The sequence below is a fragment of the Xyrauchen texanus genome, chromosome 6 (assembly GCF_025860055.1).
Source record: "Xyrauchen texanus isolate HMW12.3.18 chromosome 6, RBS_HiC_50CHRs, whole genome shotgun sequence".
Lineage (NCBI taxonomy): Eukaryota > Metazoa > Chordata > Actinopteri > Cypriniformes > Catostomidae > Xyrauchen > Xyrauchen texanus.
In genome coordinates this window covers 297,061-314,560 of record NC_068281.1, presented here as the reverse complement: position 1 = coordinate 314,560, position 17,500 = coordinate 297,061, and the positions used below count along the sequence as shown (strand labels likewise).

Below are 17,500 nucleotides of genomic sequence, written 5' to 3'. Positions count from 1 at the left end.
CATTCTGCATTTTTACATTTTCAATAAAACATTGTTTAATATGATTTTTAAGCGATTTGAAATATGGGGACACTAGAAATGTCCTCATAAATCACATTTATAGCATAATACCCTTGTAATTACTAATTTGTAAATTACAAAATTGTCCTCGTAAATCACAAAAACACGCACACACTCACACACACACACTCTTACACACACACACACACACACTCACACACTCACACATATACACATACACACACACACACACTCACACACACACTCATATACACACACACTCACACACACTCACACACACACACACACACACACTCTCAGACATACACACACACACACACACACACACACACTCTCAGACACACATACACACACACACACTCTCAGACACACACACACACACACACACACACACACTCTCAGACACACACACACACACACACACACACACACACACTCACTCACTCACACACACTCTCAGACACACACACACACACACACACACACACACACACACACACACACACACACACACACACACTCTCAGACACACATACACACACACACACACTCTCAGACACACACACACACACACACACACACTCACACACACTCACTCTTATAAATAATTCAATGATCTGCAGGTGATTGTTGAAGATGTTTCAGGGCTGAAGACGCATTAAATAACACATGAGCAGCAGATCTCCAGCCTGTAAACATGTTTTGTGTGTTTGGAGCGCCGATAATGGAATTCTTGCTCAACTTATTTAATCAGAGGATGTTGATCGCTACTAAACCCACACAAACGGGCGGCTGTGGCGCAGGTGGTAGAGCGGGTCGGGCACTAATCGCAGGGTTGCGGTTTGATTCCCGGCCCACATGACTCCACATGCCGAAGTGTCCTTGGACATGACACTGAACCCCAAGTTACTCCCAATGGCAGACTAGCACCTTATGCAGCTCTGCCGCCATTGGTGTGTGTGTGTGTGTGTGTGTGTGTGTGTGTGTGTGTGTGTGTGAATGGGTGAATGAGACACAGTGTAAAGCGCTTTGAATACCGTTAAGGGTAAATAGGCGCTATATAAGTGCAGACCATTTACCACAACTGTTCACCTGCTCCAGACATGAACGATCCCTCATATCATGTGTGTTGATTAGAGGTGTGCTGATAGTAACTGATCCCACTTTACACTTCCATCCCATAGACTTGCATTGAAGGAGGGATGTCATAATTTTCCAAGAGAGTTTTTGAAAGACCGTTTCAGTGTGATTGACAGATATTAACGTTACGTAACGAAACATATTAATGCAGACGTATCCTCAGATTACAGGTGAAATCCGCTCAGATGTTCCTCAGGAAATATAAGAATCTAGTGTTTCTCTTTGATCTGTTCTCAACAGAGGTGCAATGTAACACGTTTCATTCATGTGTTTGTCCATATGTTGCCTTCACGTCCATCTGTGAAGCGGAAGGAAACCGTCAGTAATCAGTTGCTGAGGTGACACACAGTTTCTCTCCAGCTGTTCATCAAGTTAAAGGATGAGACAGAAATTTCTGTCATTGTTTACTCACCCCCGTGTTGTTGTAACTCTACATGAAATAGTGAATTCATGTTGTGCTCTGTGATGTCACAATGGCAGTTAATTGTGACCACCTCTTCAAGCTTCAAAAGAACACAAAAGTATAATTCAGACGTCTAATTAATTATTCATGAGACTCTTGACCGTTCTGAAAACATACGGTGAGGTTTGATGAGAAACAAACTGAAATGTTTCACCGAAGTCATCCGGGTTTGGAACAACATAAGGGTGAATAAAGGATGAAAGAAATGATCTCTTTGTCATGTGTTATCAGCACTGGAGTTGTTGGTCACTTCAGGCTCTTTGTGCAGATGCTTCTGATCTTTCACAGGTGTCAGCAGGAGACTGAATCAGAAATGAACAGCACAAGGAGACGTCCTGGACTCCCCAGGCCGCTGTTATATGTGGATTATGTTGATTCACCGTTGGACATGAGGATTACAGATGAGACTCATTAATCAGAGCTGCTGGAGAGCTTCGAGAATGATTCATCTATACATTATAATTCTTTAATTCAGGCTGCGTTCAGCTTCTGATGGTTATTTCTGTTATGATCAGATGTTTGGGATTCTTTGTGTTCCTGTAATCCTAAATGATGTTTTTTACAGCCAACAGTGTTGTGTTGACTCCATTTCCTCAGGACCTTCAAGTAGGTATTGCTGCTCCAAATGGGGGCGGATCTCCAAAAGAGGGTGGGTTACTCCAAAAGAGGGTGGAGCCAACTCCACAAGGGGGTGTGTTCCACTTACGGTAAAGGTTAAGGAAAGGGTTAGGTGAGGGGCTTCCTCCATCTTCTAAAGCGGATTGGAGCAATGCCTGCAGCTATACCCCTCTCATCACCATGGCAACCATTCCTTGTTTTGTTCAAGACACTGAATGATACTTAAGATCCCCTCTTTACTGAGGTCAGAGGTCAGGAATCCTCTCTGATGATGGGTTGGTGACTGTCGATGTGGATTTCTAACCCCGCAGGACAGATGTTCTTCATATGGAAACAATTCAACTAGAGGTGACAAGAATCATGACTTTAGACCAGCTCATCAGTTTCTTTATTTCATCATCAACTTTATTCATTTATAATGATTATTAATATGAACACCCCTGATGACTAAAATCAGCATAAATAAAGTTCAGTACAATAAATAATACCATCGTGTACTAAACGAGTGTCCCAAAGCAGTTGCCCATGTGTTGAATGTGTTCCTTTACGTTCGTGGTCAGAAAAGTAACACAAAGGTAACGTGATCGACCAGACACGAAGTGATCCGGAACACCCCTGAAGTATATGTAACACTGTTAAGGATGGGCAAGGAGGAGGCGTGAACCGGCTTGTCAACATAAATCATAATCAGGCCGATTGGGGACCGGGCGCGCGATAATCCGACCCGGCCCCGCCCCCTCCGCTCCACACTCCTCCCGGCATTATCTCAGGCCGGGGTGCCACCGGCATGACGTACACCCCCCCCCATCCCTGGGGCGGGATGTATCTTGCGTCCCGCGTGGTCATCCCTGCCTTCCTCGCCCTGGGAGGAGACAGGAGGAGAAGACAACAACAATAAAAAACAAATAGGCGAGGGAAAAGACCAACACGGTGCGACAGGAGAGAGAGAGAGGAGAAAGAGAAAAAGCTCACTCACCGGTTCTCTGATGTACCGTCGCGTGGTCCTCGAACACTCCTCCACACTCAGGTGAACGACAGCCGCTCCAACCCCGGCGAACCGGAGTCAAACCTTCAACCCCCAGCGGGCAGAACGCCCCTCCGCTTTTTTGGCAGCAAATGGGGACACTCCTCCGCCCCTGGCAGCGGCCCTACCGCTCCGGGCGGTCGGGGAGTTTCTTCCCTCCTCCCCTCGCAGACGGCGGTCTTCCCTTAACCCCTCCACGTCTCTGGGGATGGCAGCGGCTTCCTCACTCCAGGCGGTCGGGGTATCCAGTCCCCACTTGCCCCGTGGATGGCGGCCGTTCCCCGCATCCGGGCGGTCGGGCATCCCTCCTCCATCCCGGGTTTCGGCACCAATGCAACACTGTTAAGGATGGGCAAGGAGGAGGCGAGAACCGGCTTGTCAACATAAATCATAATTTTAATGAAAACTTAAACCAAAAGCATAAACAAACACACACATGACGGACATGCCCGTAATTCTCTCTCTCTCAAACCATCCTCACCGGCCGCCTTTATTCCCTCGCGCACCTCATCAGGCCAATTGGGGACCGGGTGCGCAATATTCCAACCCGGCCCCGCCCCCCTCCGCTCCACAGTATACTTTGTCCTCTATTTACAAGGTTAGCAAAACAAAGCGTAATGTGGCGTACACTGGCGAGGAGAGCAGAGACTGTTCTGACTTTGGATAAAGTATTTAAATATGCCAAGCGTTTGAGAGTCCGGATTTGCAACTCAAAGCGAGCCTGCAGAAGCATTGGATGCTATGCGCGAGCGTGCAAAGGGAATCATTAAGGGGAAAATGCAAACCCAGGCGAAAGGACATTAAAGACAGCAACCAATGCGGTACCAACCAGAAAACAGAAATGCATCGCATCCAGGGACACCAGTGATAGCAATGAGGATGAGCACCAAGGACGAGTGGATAGTCCATTTAGATGTCAACAGAGTGACTGTACCTTTTAAACCAGTGCACAGATGAACCTTCGGCCAAGACTTTTACAGACTGGAGAAAAAGCCCAAAGTACAAGACAAAAAGATTAACATTCGGACAATAATGAGGTGTGGGTTGCTTACCAGGCAAGCACCAAATACAGCTGAAACCATCATGCATCCGCCAGGAAGGCACCAGTAGCCCTCAGATATAGGTTGAGATCAGAGTTACAGTCCTTGATAGAGAAGGGCAAAGTAAAGAAAATATTTGTATTTGTTCGGCACCAGAGGAATTTCATAGAACAGTGCAACAGGTATTTGATGGTATGGAAGGTTTTGGAGTATTTCTGTTTTTACCCCCCTTTTTCTCCCCAGTTTGGAATGCCCAATTCCCAATGCGCTCTAAGTCCTCGTGGTGGCGAAGTGACTCAATCCGGGTGGTGGAGGACGAATCTCAGTTGCCACAGATCCAAGCAAGAAGATCTTGTGTTGAGCGTGTTACCGTGGAGATGTAGCGCGTGTGGAGGCTTCATGCTATTCTCCGCGGCATCCACGCACAACTCACCACACACCCCACCGAGAGCGAGAACCACATTATAGTGACCACGAGGAGGTTACCCCATGTAACTTTACCCTCCCTAGCAACTGGGCCAATGTGGTTGCTAAGGAGACCTGGCTGGAGTCACTCACCACACGCCCCACCGAGAGCGAGAACCACATCATAGCGACCACGAGGAGGTTACCCCATGTGACACTACCCTCCCTAGCAACCAGGCCAATGTGGTTGCTAAGGAGACCTGGCTGGAGTCACTCAGCACACGCCCCACCGAGAGCGAGAACCACATTATAGCGACCACAAGGAGGTTACCCCATGTGACTCTACCCTCCCTAGCAACCGGGCCAATTTGGTTGCTAAAGACACCTGACTGGATTCAGTGTAGGAGTGTTTCTTGACGATATAGTAGTATGGGGAAAACACAAAGGTTTCCACCCCTGGAGCAGATAGGGTAAATGGCCCAACAGTGGCATCTTGGCAGTGCTGGACCTTGAACCCCCGACCTTTTGGTCAGTAACCCAGAGCCTCAACCGCTGAGCCACCACTGCCCCTAAAAAAAGTGGGGTGAGTTTGCAGATGCAACAGCAGGTTACTGTGTGTCGCAAGAGGTTATTCATAAAATCACCTGGAGATGAGAAGCTACCAAGCTCATTTCAGTATTTAGGGTTGAGCTTTCTAATGTTGACTGGGTTCTCCTAAAAGGATGCAGGGTAGGAGTCCCTACTACTAAGAGACCATTAATGACCAAGCTCATACATGAAGCCATTTGGGCATTGAGAAATGTAAATGCAGTGCCCGAGACGTGATGTACTGGCCCTATATGAGCAGAGAAGTAGAGACACTGATACAGCGCGGTGATATCTGTCAACAGCACAGATAGAAGTGTTACCGCACTTTAAACCAAGCGAGCGATGGAGAAAAGTGGAAGCTGATTTTTCCAGTTGAATAGGAAAGATTATCTGGTAGTTATGGATAATTGCTCCAACTATCCAGAGTTTGCATTAATGGCAGATACCTCCACGAAACAGATAATCTCACATTTGAAAACTATTTTCAATGGGTCACAATTCAGTGGGCTAGCATTCAAAGAGTTTGCGCATCAGTACGGATTTAAACACGTAACCTCAAGTCCTTAATTCCTACAATCAAATGATCTAGCCGAAAGGCAGTGCTGTGAAACATCTGCTAAAGAAAGCGACTGAAGCTGGCGAAGATCCCCATCTTGTCATCCTAAACTTCAGGTCTACACCTTTAGAAGACGTTAGATTTCCAGCAGAATGACTAACTGGTAGAGAGCCCTCGACTGAACATCTGCAACAAAGCACTTGTGTTTAGAAAGTGCAGCTCTAATGTTGCACGCAACAAAGTTACAAACCCTTTACGCCCACTAGAACGTGACGATTGGGTGCGAGTCAGGTGTGATGTGAGATGGGGACTAAGCTACGGTTCTCAAAGAGACAATGCTGTGATCTTATGAAGTAAATACCCTTCGTAGGAATCGGAGGGATTTGTTGTAAGTTCCAAAAACAGACTTCCAGGAGGGTGTTTGGAGCAACTATGAGGGTGATGTTGGGCGACAGAGCACCCCAGCAAGGATTGATACTGATAGTACGCTATCATGATCAACCAGAGAATTCTGCTCAGGAGAACAATTGTGAAGCCCAAAAGATTTATGGAGGAGTGTTAATGTCTGTGGAGAGTGGACATACTGCATATGGATGCCAATTATACCAAAAGTAATAAAATCTGTTATGTGATACATTGTTAAATTGCTACATTAGGTTGTCGCAATGAAGTACTGGGGAAAGTTTATTTTGTTTGTTATGTTTTGAAGCATATTTTCCAGTGTATTTTAAGGGAGATGTACGGATGAGCGCCTATAGAGGGTACTAACACATTGAGAAATGTACGTGTAGAGTTGAAGAAGAATAAAGATCATTGATGGCATGATGTGAACATGTGGTCTGTGTAAGATAAATGATACAGATGTATATGGAGGAGAAGCTTCAGTGTGCTGAATAAACTGCTTTTGTAAGGATACAGCTCTTTCTGAGGATTGTCAGCACCATAGAAGTTGAGCACATACAATATATAACTCTAAACAGAGACGGGAAACTTCTATTTTAAATCTATACTGAAATGCCCAACTGCAGCCAACAGATGTAGAAAAAACTAATGTCAAAATATGTATATTATTTTTCTTTACAACAATGCAAATTCACGTATCCAGTACATTGTTAATCTCTTTATTATACTTGGTAAATTTGTTATACACAAATGCACATTTTTGGCCAAGAATCCGCTATTGTCACTTTTTCTGGTTAACTGTAACTTCTATATTATGTCTTTGATGGGCATAAAAAACAAAAAATCATTAATGCTTTCATTGTTTAACCTTATATAGATTTTTTTCTTTTCTCCCTCTGGCTTTTGTTTTTTTTTTTTATTTGATAATTTTTGTATTAGTTTTTTTTTTTTTACTGTTCTTGTTCTGTAATTTTTTACACAATTTCATCTAAGACGTTTGGCATGAATTAAAAAAAACCTTGGAGCGACCGCGCGCTCCTATGACGCACTGTGAATGACGTGGTCGAGTTTGTGCCCCTTCACCCTTAAACTAAATATATTTGAACATATAGGGATATTGTGTAATAAAAGTCAAATATATCGCTTCGATACTTATAATAAACAACCTATAAAAAATACATAAAAAAAAAAAAGCCAACGGATGTAGATAGAAAGTCCCGCCTTACAGTTAAAAGAGCCTTTTAGATGCAGACATCGCCTGTCAATCAACTCGAAAACGCGCATGCGCATTAGCTATAACCGCTGGGAAATTGCTTCTTTTTTTTTTAAGCGTAATCTGAGGTAAAGAAGCACCATTTATGATTCCAGTATTGTCAGCATTTATTGATGATTTTAAATATGTACATTGATCGTAATCTTGAACAACCGTTTAGGAGATTTCGGTCTTTTCCCATTCAAGTAGAAAGGAGCTGCACTGTCATGACTGTAAATAACCTCCAGAGAGCGTCCTAAACATAACCGACACCGGACTGACGTGCTATAAACACTTTGGTTTCATCAGGGTTTCATGAATTTGGCTGCAAAATAAGGTACTTTTCAAACAGTTCAGAGCCAGTTTCCTTAAGAGTTACATTCATTCAAAACATATGTCAGTTAAGATCAGGTTAAGCGGGCAGGCCGCATTCCGCCAGTCCAGCAGATGTCGCTGTGGCGTGACGTCACACGAGAACGCGACCCACGACACTGCTGCGCGTCAACAACAGCAGGAGCAGCGCGAGGATTGAGTTCATAAACTCTCATAATGATTAAATAACAGCGTGTGCATCGAACTACAGCGCAGAATAGAGTTGATCACATGATATAGCGCGTCATTAATGCATCTCTGAGTAAAATTCAAAGGCAGAAACATGTCAAATGAAGAGACGCTTCGCTCTGTAATGTTCACACTCAGTTACATGCTGATGAAGAGGCGGCGCGACGTCACCAACGCAGACGCGCAGCGGCGACGCGAGGTGCAGCGGCGCGTCACACACAGACAGTACTTTCATCAGAGACACAAGAGGATGATTATGGTGAATATTCACACATCTACTGCACTGAAGCCTGTATCAAAAGTACCTTATGCAAATACCATGTTTAATTTATGCACAATGCTAATTCCCTGTTTGTGACAAATATTATTACTACATTATTCCCACATGCACCTCTGTATGACCGTGTTGAGCATGCACTAGTTTAATATCGTGCTGTTATTTGAAGCACAATATGTATTCAATGGTATTTTATTTACTCAATGAGTTGTGCAGGCCTGTATATGAATATGCTAATCAATCATTCAGTGGGTGAAGAAAATGACTTGATTTGATGAATTGATTGGATGGTGTAAAGTAGGGCTGGGCGATATGATGATGTAATCGAATATTGACAATATCTGATAATAACCCTGATGCTGATCGCGAGAGTCTACGTTTCCATACAAGGAGTTTTTGTGGAAAAAGTTTTAGTGCATCAAAATAAAGCTGATGGAAATGAACATTATTGCTCAAATTACAGAAGTGTCGACATCATATTTTTCCGTTAAACTCAAGCACATAAACTCTCTGTCGATATATTAAATGTCGAAATTGTCATTAATGCCAAAATATAGTGTCACATGACTGAGTTTGCCCCAACCGTTAGCCTGTGTTGCCATGACGACAGTATTGAAAGATCATGTATTGTACGTGATTATGGATTGATCTTTACGGGATATTGATCCGATCTGTGACACTTCCAGGAGTGCAACACTAATATCTCGTATCATGCACCGGTCATCAACAAGCACAAGGAGAACTAATGAACGAACACCGTTTGTGATTCATTTAATCGCTGTAATCATCCGTTTATTTATTAAAGATGCTTTTGCACATCATTCACAATAATAGACGACAGTCACCGAATTATTCCACAATACAAAACATCATTTCTGTGCATAAAGATGATTTATATTAATATAAATACACCATGTTAGGAGAATATCTTCAATGTGCGTTATAATAATAATAATTCTATAAAATTATTCTTTATAGCTACTTTTGAAGAAATGCTGGTAAAATTCCCTGTATTAAATTAAATTAAATTAAATAAAGCATCAAATGAATAAATAATATAGTTCGGCCTATACTTGCCTTTTCTTTAACAAAGTGAAATTATTCGTACCCTGTTCTGCTGATGAATAAAGTCGTCTGAATGATGTTCTCAGAAAAGATTATAAACTATCTGAACTATTCGTCTAACACCGAGTTCAGAAAAACAGCTTTTAAACATTTTAAAATGTTTAAATATTTTACATTTAACCTTCTTTACCTCGGATCACATTTACTGCTTCAGAAAATATAAATGACATTATGGGTCAGATGATTCACTTTCGGTTCAGTAACCAATGGCAACCTGTGACAGGTGCAACATCAGGACCGATATCACAGTCCCATCAGAACAGCAGCTGCTCACTACTGCAATTCCTCTTCTGACTGCTTTTATTTGTTCATTAAAGTGACAGTAAACTGGATCATTTCACTGAAGTCTCCCCATTTACCCCCAAACTTCAGAGGAGAACATCAGGACATCTGGAGGTGAATTAGTGATGAACACATTTCTGTATGGAAACGCTTCAGGACACATTTCTGTTGCGCTAAACCAAAACTGATATTAGGCATGACGTCATCACGCACACCGTTATTATCCATAAAAGCCCGTTTGATAACACAATAGCATGAAAAGTGGACTGAAACTATGACATTGACAGATGATGATGGGAAGATGTCAGTACTTATTAAGCGGTTTTAGAAATGAATGGAATCATTCACTGCATGAAATATCGTATAAACTGTCTCAAGACTCGTGAATTATAACTCATGAACTATGGCTCAGCAACAAGATAAAAACAGCATTAAGGAAAATACATTATTATAAAATGTCATTAAGGTGAAAATAATGAGAACGGTGAAACAATTTTATGAAAATTTTTTAATCAAAAGTTATTCAATATTAGGGATGGGCACGAGTACTCGGACGTGGCAGCAATGATCAATCATGAAGACGATGATCGATGAGGATCACGCATGACTTTCCACTTAATTCAAAATCCAGTGACAGTTACCCGACAACTAAACAAAACATGTCACAGAGGGAACTTATTTTTAATTTTGAGATCGATTATGTTTAGGGCTGTCAATCGATTACAATTTTTGTAATTTTCAATGTACACCTGCATCAGACATGCTTGTGTCGTGTCTCGGGTGTGTTGCGTCATAAACATACAATGTTAAATATAGTTTAATACTTTAAACACATCTTGAGATCTCTTAGTTCAGATTTGCGCTCCATCAAGTGTTTGAACACAAGAATGTAACACATGTTTGTGTTGTTCTGCTGAAGTGTTTGTTCACTGTATAAACTGTGTGTTGCTCACACAGCTGAAGTGTCACTTACTGCCCTCTGGAGTAAACAGGTGGTATTACTCTTCCTTATTAATTGCGGAATTTTTTTTTACGCGTTATTTTTAGTGAAATTAATCACACATTATTAACGCATTAAATCAACAGCACTAATTATTTTGTATGTTACAAGGCTATAATTACCATAATCAAAAGAGAGAATAATTAACCGTGTTTTGAACACCTGTCTCTGCAAATGTTTTATTATTATTTAATGTAAGAACTTTTAGTCGTTAATGGATATTATTTAAAAAATTATTTGTCACTGACTTTAAACCTCCCTGCCCTGAGTGACATAACACACACTCACAGACACACACACACACACACACACACACACACACTCACACTCACAGACACTCACGCACAAACACACACACACACCTGCATCTCGACAACATGAATGAAGATTTCCGCAAGAGTCTTATACACACACACACATACTCACACACTCACACACACACACACACCCGCGTGCGCACACACTCACAGACACACACACACATACACACACACACTCACACTCACAGACACTCACGCACACACACACACACACTCACACACATATACACTCACGCACACACACACACACACACACTCACACTCACAGACACTCACGCACAAACACACACACACACCTGCATCTCGACAACATGAATGAAGATTTCCGCAACAGTCTTATACACACACGCACTCTCACACACACGCAGACTTACACACACATGAATACGGATGTGGTCACAAACGCATCTGAATACATCACATTTGATGTGTAAAGGTTAATCCGTCCCTAAAGCAGCGAAGCACCTCCCCTCACCTGTCAATCAACTGCTGCACTAAAACAAGAGTTAAACTTGAGTTAAAACACTGGGAGTGGTGGTGGTGGTGTAGTGGGCTAAAGCGCATCACTGGTAATCAGGAGGTTGCTGGTTGGATCCCCACAGTCACCACCATTGTGTCCTTGAGTAAGACACTTAACTCCAGGTTGCTCCGGGGGGATTGTCCCTGTAATAAGGGCACTGTAAGTCACTTTGGATAAAAGTGTCTGCCAAATGCAGAAATGTAAATGTAAACCTTGCCTGTTATGAGCAGCTTTAAAAGGAAATAAACGCTCGACCGGAAGATGCGTTTTGACCACATCCGTTTGTGGTTTTTGTGATTGATCACAAAACGTTTTAGACCCCGTTGAGACCTGTATTTAGCGCTTTAGTGATCGGATCACCAAAAACACATGCTAATACCAGGACTGAACGGGTCTTATGTGACCTGCTGAAACACACACAACAACTTTCATTCTGCAAGCGAAGAACATGACGTCTTTTATAATATATTTTATTTCTATTACATGTTATTTACCTTTGTCACATTTACGTTTACATTACGGGCTCGTCAGTTAGGGGTTGATGACGTAAGGTGATTTATAAAAATATTGTGAAGATGTGTGCAGATCGCCCAGTCCTCGTGTAATGTGTCTCTCTTTGACTGGTCTGATGATTTAAGAGTTCATACATCATGAAGAGGAAGAACTTCACAATAACAACAAGAGTTTAGAGTTAGTTTAGAGTTAATGTTGACTTGAAGAGTCAGACTGAAGATCTGTTGTTCTCCTGATTCTTTCATGAAATCACAGAATTGTTTTCTTCTCTCAGATGATGATCGCTCAAACCTCTCGTCCAATCAGTGATGTACCGACACGGCCAACGCGAGTGTGGAGCAACACCGAGAGCACTGATTGGTGGGAGCGGGTGGTCATGAGAGAGTTCCAGCCCTCCGATTGGCTCGAGAAGTTTCGCATGACTAAAGAGACGTTCTTCCTCCTTTGCGGAAAACTGAAACCCCGCCTCATTCGGCAAGACACTCGATTGCGGCCGGCACTGCCCCTGGAGAAGCGGGTGGCCGTGGCGTTGTGGCGCCTCGCCTCAAACGTTGAGTATCGTACCATCAGCACGCTGTTCGGCGTGGGCCGCTCCACCGTCTGTAAGTGCGTGCGAGACGTCTGTCACGCCATCGTGTTGCTGCTGCGCCCGCTGTACCTCCACACGCCCAGTGAGCACGAACTGGAAGACGCGGCCCGAATGTTCGCCACCCGCTGGGGATTCCCGCACTGTGTGGGCGTGGTCGGCAGCCTACACGTGCCGATAATCGCGCCATCCAGCAACACGGATAACTACTGGAACAGTCGCGGGTGGCTGTCCGTGGTCACGCAGGGTGCCGTCAACGGCCTCGGTCAGTTTTGGGATGTTTGCGCGGGGTTTCCGGGTAACACCGAACATTCCGCCATCTTGCAGAACTCCACGTTATGGGCACGCGCGTGTGACGGCGGCTTTCTGCTGCACGACCCGCCGCTGAACTTCATGGGGCACCCGCTGGGTTACCTGATGCTGGGCGACGCGGGGTATCCGCTCAAGAGCTGGCTGCTAAAGAGTTACCCCGAGTCCAACGAGCTCTCGGCGGGACAGAGGGCACTCAACCGTAAGCTGGAGCGCGCGCGCGGCGTGGTGGACGAGGCGTTCCTGCGTCTGCGAGCGCGCTGGCAGTGTCTGCTGAAACGCAACGATTGCCGGATGGATGTGGTGCCCACCATGATTCTGGCGTGCTGCGTCCTGCACAACGTGTGTGAGGTGCACGGCGATGAGTTTGACGAGCGCTGGGAGGAGGCGGTGCGACACGAGGAGAGCCCGCAGCCCGCTGACGAGGTGTCGCCCGCCGCCGATGACCCGGACGCAGAAGAAGTCAGAGCTATGTTCTGTGAATACTTCCTGCAGCAGGAGAACCAGCAGAGAAAGTTAGCGTGTTGAGATGACCCACCCGAGCATGACGACCACCCTGAACAGAGCAACACACACACACACACACACGAATCGTGAGTTCTGATTGGACGGTTCACTCTGGAGTCTTCATATAGACCCCTTCAGAATCTAAGTTGGTTATTCACTTTTAAATCATAAGAGCAATCGTGAAAATGACATTTTGTTTTTAACTTTGAGCCGCCTATAATAAGTGTTTTAATGTAAATTGTATAATAATTAAAAATGAATAATTGTGATGCAATATGAAGGGAAATAATGTTTAATAGCGTCATCAGGACAGGTTGGCAACAGGGTCTGAAGAGTGCATATTAATGTCACAATATATCAGTAATTAATCGTGTTTTAATAACTGTATATGAATGTGTTTATGTGAAAGATAGAACGAGACATTAAAGAGATGAAAAGGATGTGCATGTGTTTGTGTAGTTTTCAGCAGGTCATTCTTCAGTGAAGGGTAAATGTAAGACTGATGTAATGCAGTAAAGCGTGTCAGTAAACATGCACACGTGTGTTTTTATGCACAAACTGAGTCTTACACAGGAAGCCCTGATTAACAACGCTTATTATAATGTGCCATCTGTGTTTATGAGGGTTTAGATCAGCACTGAAATCTGGCACAGGATTATAATGTGGATTATATCTCAGACTCCTGTATTAGGGTCAAGGGTCATTTACAGTTATTAAACCACAGAATGACCTGTGGATAATATAGTGATCGTAGTTTGTGTTCATACTCGTTTAATAGCACACTGGATGTCTAAACTCCTGAATGTATAATATATGTTTTACTGCCCGATCACTCATGAAAGCGAAATGTGGAGCGGATTATCTGTCTCATAGAACGAGACATGCACACACACTCTCACACACACACACTCTTACACACACTCTCACACACTCACACACACTCACTCTTACACACACTCACATGCACACACACTCTCACACACACTCACATGCGCACACACTCTCACACACACACTCTACACACACACACACACACACACTCTCACACACACACACACTCACACGCTCACATGCGTGCACACTCTCACACACACACTCTACACACACACACACACACACACACACTCACTCACACTCTCACACACACACGCACTCTCTCTCTCACACACTCACACTCTCACACACAAACACTCACATGCGCACACTCTCACACACACATGCACACTCTCACACACACACTCTACACACACACACACACACTCTCACACACACACACTCACACACACACTCACACACACACACACTCTCTCACACACACACTCACTCACGGACACTCACTCACACACACACTCTCTCACACACACACACACACTCTCTCTCACACACGCACACGCTTCTCTCATGCACACTCTCTCTGACACACACACTCTCTCACGCACACGCACACACTCTCTTGTACAGCTGTCGCCTCCTCGCAAGCGTTATCTGGAGTCTCGCGCAGCAGCAGTCAGCATGTTGCATCCCATCATGATTTTCATCATCGTCGCCAACACGTCCATCAGCATCATCTTCTGGACCTTCTTGGTGTCGGAGGTGTTGTTGAAAGATGCAGAAACTGATGAATCCCCCAAATCTTCCGTTACTCCCGCGTGAAGAACGGCATGCGTGCGACGCTCGACAGATCGCGCGGCTTGTAGAGCTTCTGTCGAGATTATCTCCTAGTTTTTATTTCCTTCATTACATTTAATTTAGTCTTCAATAAGAAGCAGCTTCTGTGAATTAGAGATTCATCGACAGGTAAGAGATGGTTTATCGAATGGCGGCTTTTACTATATTATTATTATTTATTAATAACTTTAAAACTGTTCTGACTTATCTAAATGATCAGATGATGGTTGTGGCACTGCGGATGCACAGAAATGGGAATAATCCCACAGTTTTACCCCACCCTGCATTCCGCTTCACTTTAAATAGAGACTAAAGTATCGATACTTCCGATACTGACGTGGTATCGATCCTCACATAGAAATATCGATTCTAATATCAAATTAAACTAAGGATATTATTATTTGAAACCACGCTTTTGCTACAGTAATATTGTGTGGTGTGGTTTAAAATATCATGGTTAAACTATAGTTACTGTAGTGAAGCTCATTTCTGTAGGGGGAATCAAAACAGAAGGCTAATAATGTTCTGTTCAGGCTCACAAATGTAAAAAAAAAAAAAATATATATATATGACTTGTGACATAAAATAATATTTTTACTTACCCATTTTACCCCCAAATAACCCAAGTACCGGTATTGGTATCGATATCGACGATATTGGACTTGAAATGAATGATATCGTATAAAAAGAGAATAAGTGTTAACGCCCGCCGTACTGCACTTCACTTTAAATAGGGATGGGCGGATCCTAAAGTATCGATACTTCCGATACTGATGTGGTATCAAGAATATCGATCCTCACATCCAGTTTTTTAACTAGTAATCTCATTATTTAGATTACATGAACATTAATGCATCTCATATATATGGTTCATTTTGTGGTTTTATATGTGGCTTATACTTACTCATTTTTAAAAGTTAAATAAAACAGCCTCATTTTCTGTTTAGACCTATAAATATATACAAATGTTAGTAATAATTACAAGTGGCTTGTGTGACCATTTTAATAATAATAATAATAATAACGCATTTTATTTAATGGCGCCTTTCATAACACCCAAGGTCACCTCACAAGCAATATACAGGTCACTGCATAGGACAATACACACAACAAACAAGCCGCATACAGATAAAGTGCATTAAAAAACTCAATACAAAATGTTATAAGAAAGCTTGTATATATATGTCTTAAGACACGTTTTAAAAGTCAACAAGCAGTCGCTATTGCGAATATCTAGGGGTATAGAATTCCATAGGCGGGGGGCAGCATAACTAAAGGATCTGGCACCCATGGTAGTTAGTCGAATCCTTGGTAACACAAGAGAAATTGAAGATGAAGATCTGAGAGCACGTGAAGGAGTGTAAACATGGAGAAGTTGTGTAAAGTATTGGGGTGCAAGATTATGAAGTGCCTTATAAGTAAGTAGCAGGATCTTGAATTCAATTCTATACTTTACTGGAAGCCAGTGTAATTGCTGAAGAACTGGAGAGATGTGCTCAGTAGAAGGTGTTCTAGATAGAACACGAGCTGCAGAATTCTGAACCAACTGAAGCTTATGTAGCAATTTAGTGGAAACACCTGTGAAAAGAGCATTACAGTAGTCTATACGTGAAGTGACCAGTGCGTGAATAAGAACAGCAGTATTATTATTTGAAAGAAAGGGACGGTTTATCGAATGGCGATTTTACAGGTTTATTTAAATTCAGAGGTTTTCAAATATTGATAATGTAATCATCGTTAATCAATGATACCCTTATGGAAACTACCCATGGGTTTAATACTGTATTAACATGACAAGTAGCCATGTTTGTTTTGTTGTTTTGTTTCCGTCAGTAACTGGTTTTGCTACAGTATTACTGTAGTGTCCATATTGTAACTTGGTTTTAATAAGAGTGACCATATAATAATATATATGGTTCATTTTGGGGTTTTATATGTGGCTTATACTTACTCATTTTTAAAAGGTAAATAAAGCAGCCTAATTTTCTGTTTAGGTTTATATATATATATATATATAATATCTAAAACGTTTTAGTAATAATTTAAGTTACAAATTTTATCCATCCATCGTCAACCGCTTATCCGAAGTCGGGTCGCGGGGGCAGCTGCTCCAGCAGGGGGCGCCAAACTTCCCTATCCCGAGCCACATTAACCAGCTCTGACTGGGGGACCCCGAGGCGTTCCCAGGCCAGTGTGGAGATGTAATCTCTCCACCTAATCCTGGGTCTTCCCCGAGGCCTCCTCCCAGCTGGACGTGCCTGAAACACCTCCCTAGGGAGGCGCCCAGGGGGCACCCTTACCAGATGCCCAAACCACCTCAACT

General features: G+C 43.1%; 1 protein-coding gene and 1 long non-coding RNA gene across 2 annotated transcripts in view; both read left to right on the top strand.

Moving 5' to 3' along the window:
* Nucleotides 1-7,997: 7,997 nt before the first annotated feature.
* Nucleotides 7,998-14,507, top strand: LOC127645794 (uncharacterized). Its single transcript, XM_052129474.1, has 2 exons — nt 7,998-8,329; nt 12,382-14,507. The coding sequence occupies exons 1-2, from the start codon at nt 8,165-8,167 to the stop codon at nt 13,528-13,530; spliced, it is 1,314 nt and encodes a 437-aa protein (XP_051985434.1). The 5' UTR covers nt 7,998-8,164; the 3' UTR covers nt 13,531-14,507.
* Nucleotides 14,508-14,651: 144 nt separating this feature from the next.
* Nucleotides 14,652-17,500, top strand: part of LOC127645836 (uncharacterized) — a 16,257-nt gene continuing 13,408 nt past the window's right edge. The window contains exon 1 of the long non-coding RNA XR_007970808.1: nt 14,652-15,306. This is a non-coding gene — a long non-coding RNA (uncharacterized LOC127645836). The remainder of the gene's footprint in view (nt 15,307-17,500) is intronic.

What these genes read in the sequence shown, in the direction of transcription:
- LOC127645794 (XM_052129474.1), top strand. Translation starts at nt 8,165, where the DNA reads ATGTCAAATGAAGAGACGCTTCGCTCTGTAATGTTCACACTCAGTTAC. An exon ending in GACACAAGAGGATGATTATG is followed by an intron (nt 8,330 to 12,381) that starts GTGAATATTCAC and finishes TTCTTCTCTCAG; the next exon opens with ATGATGATCGCTCAAACCTC.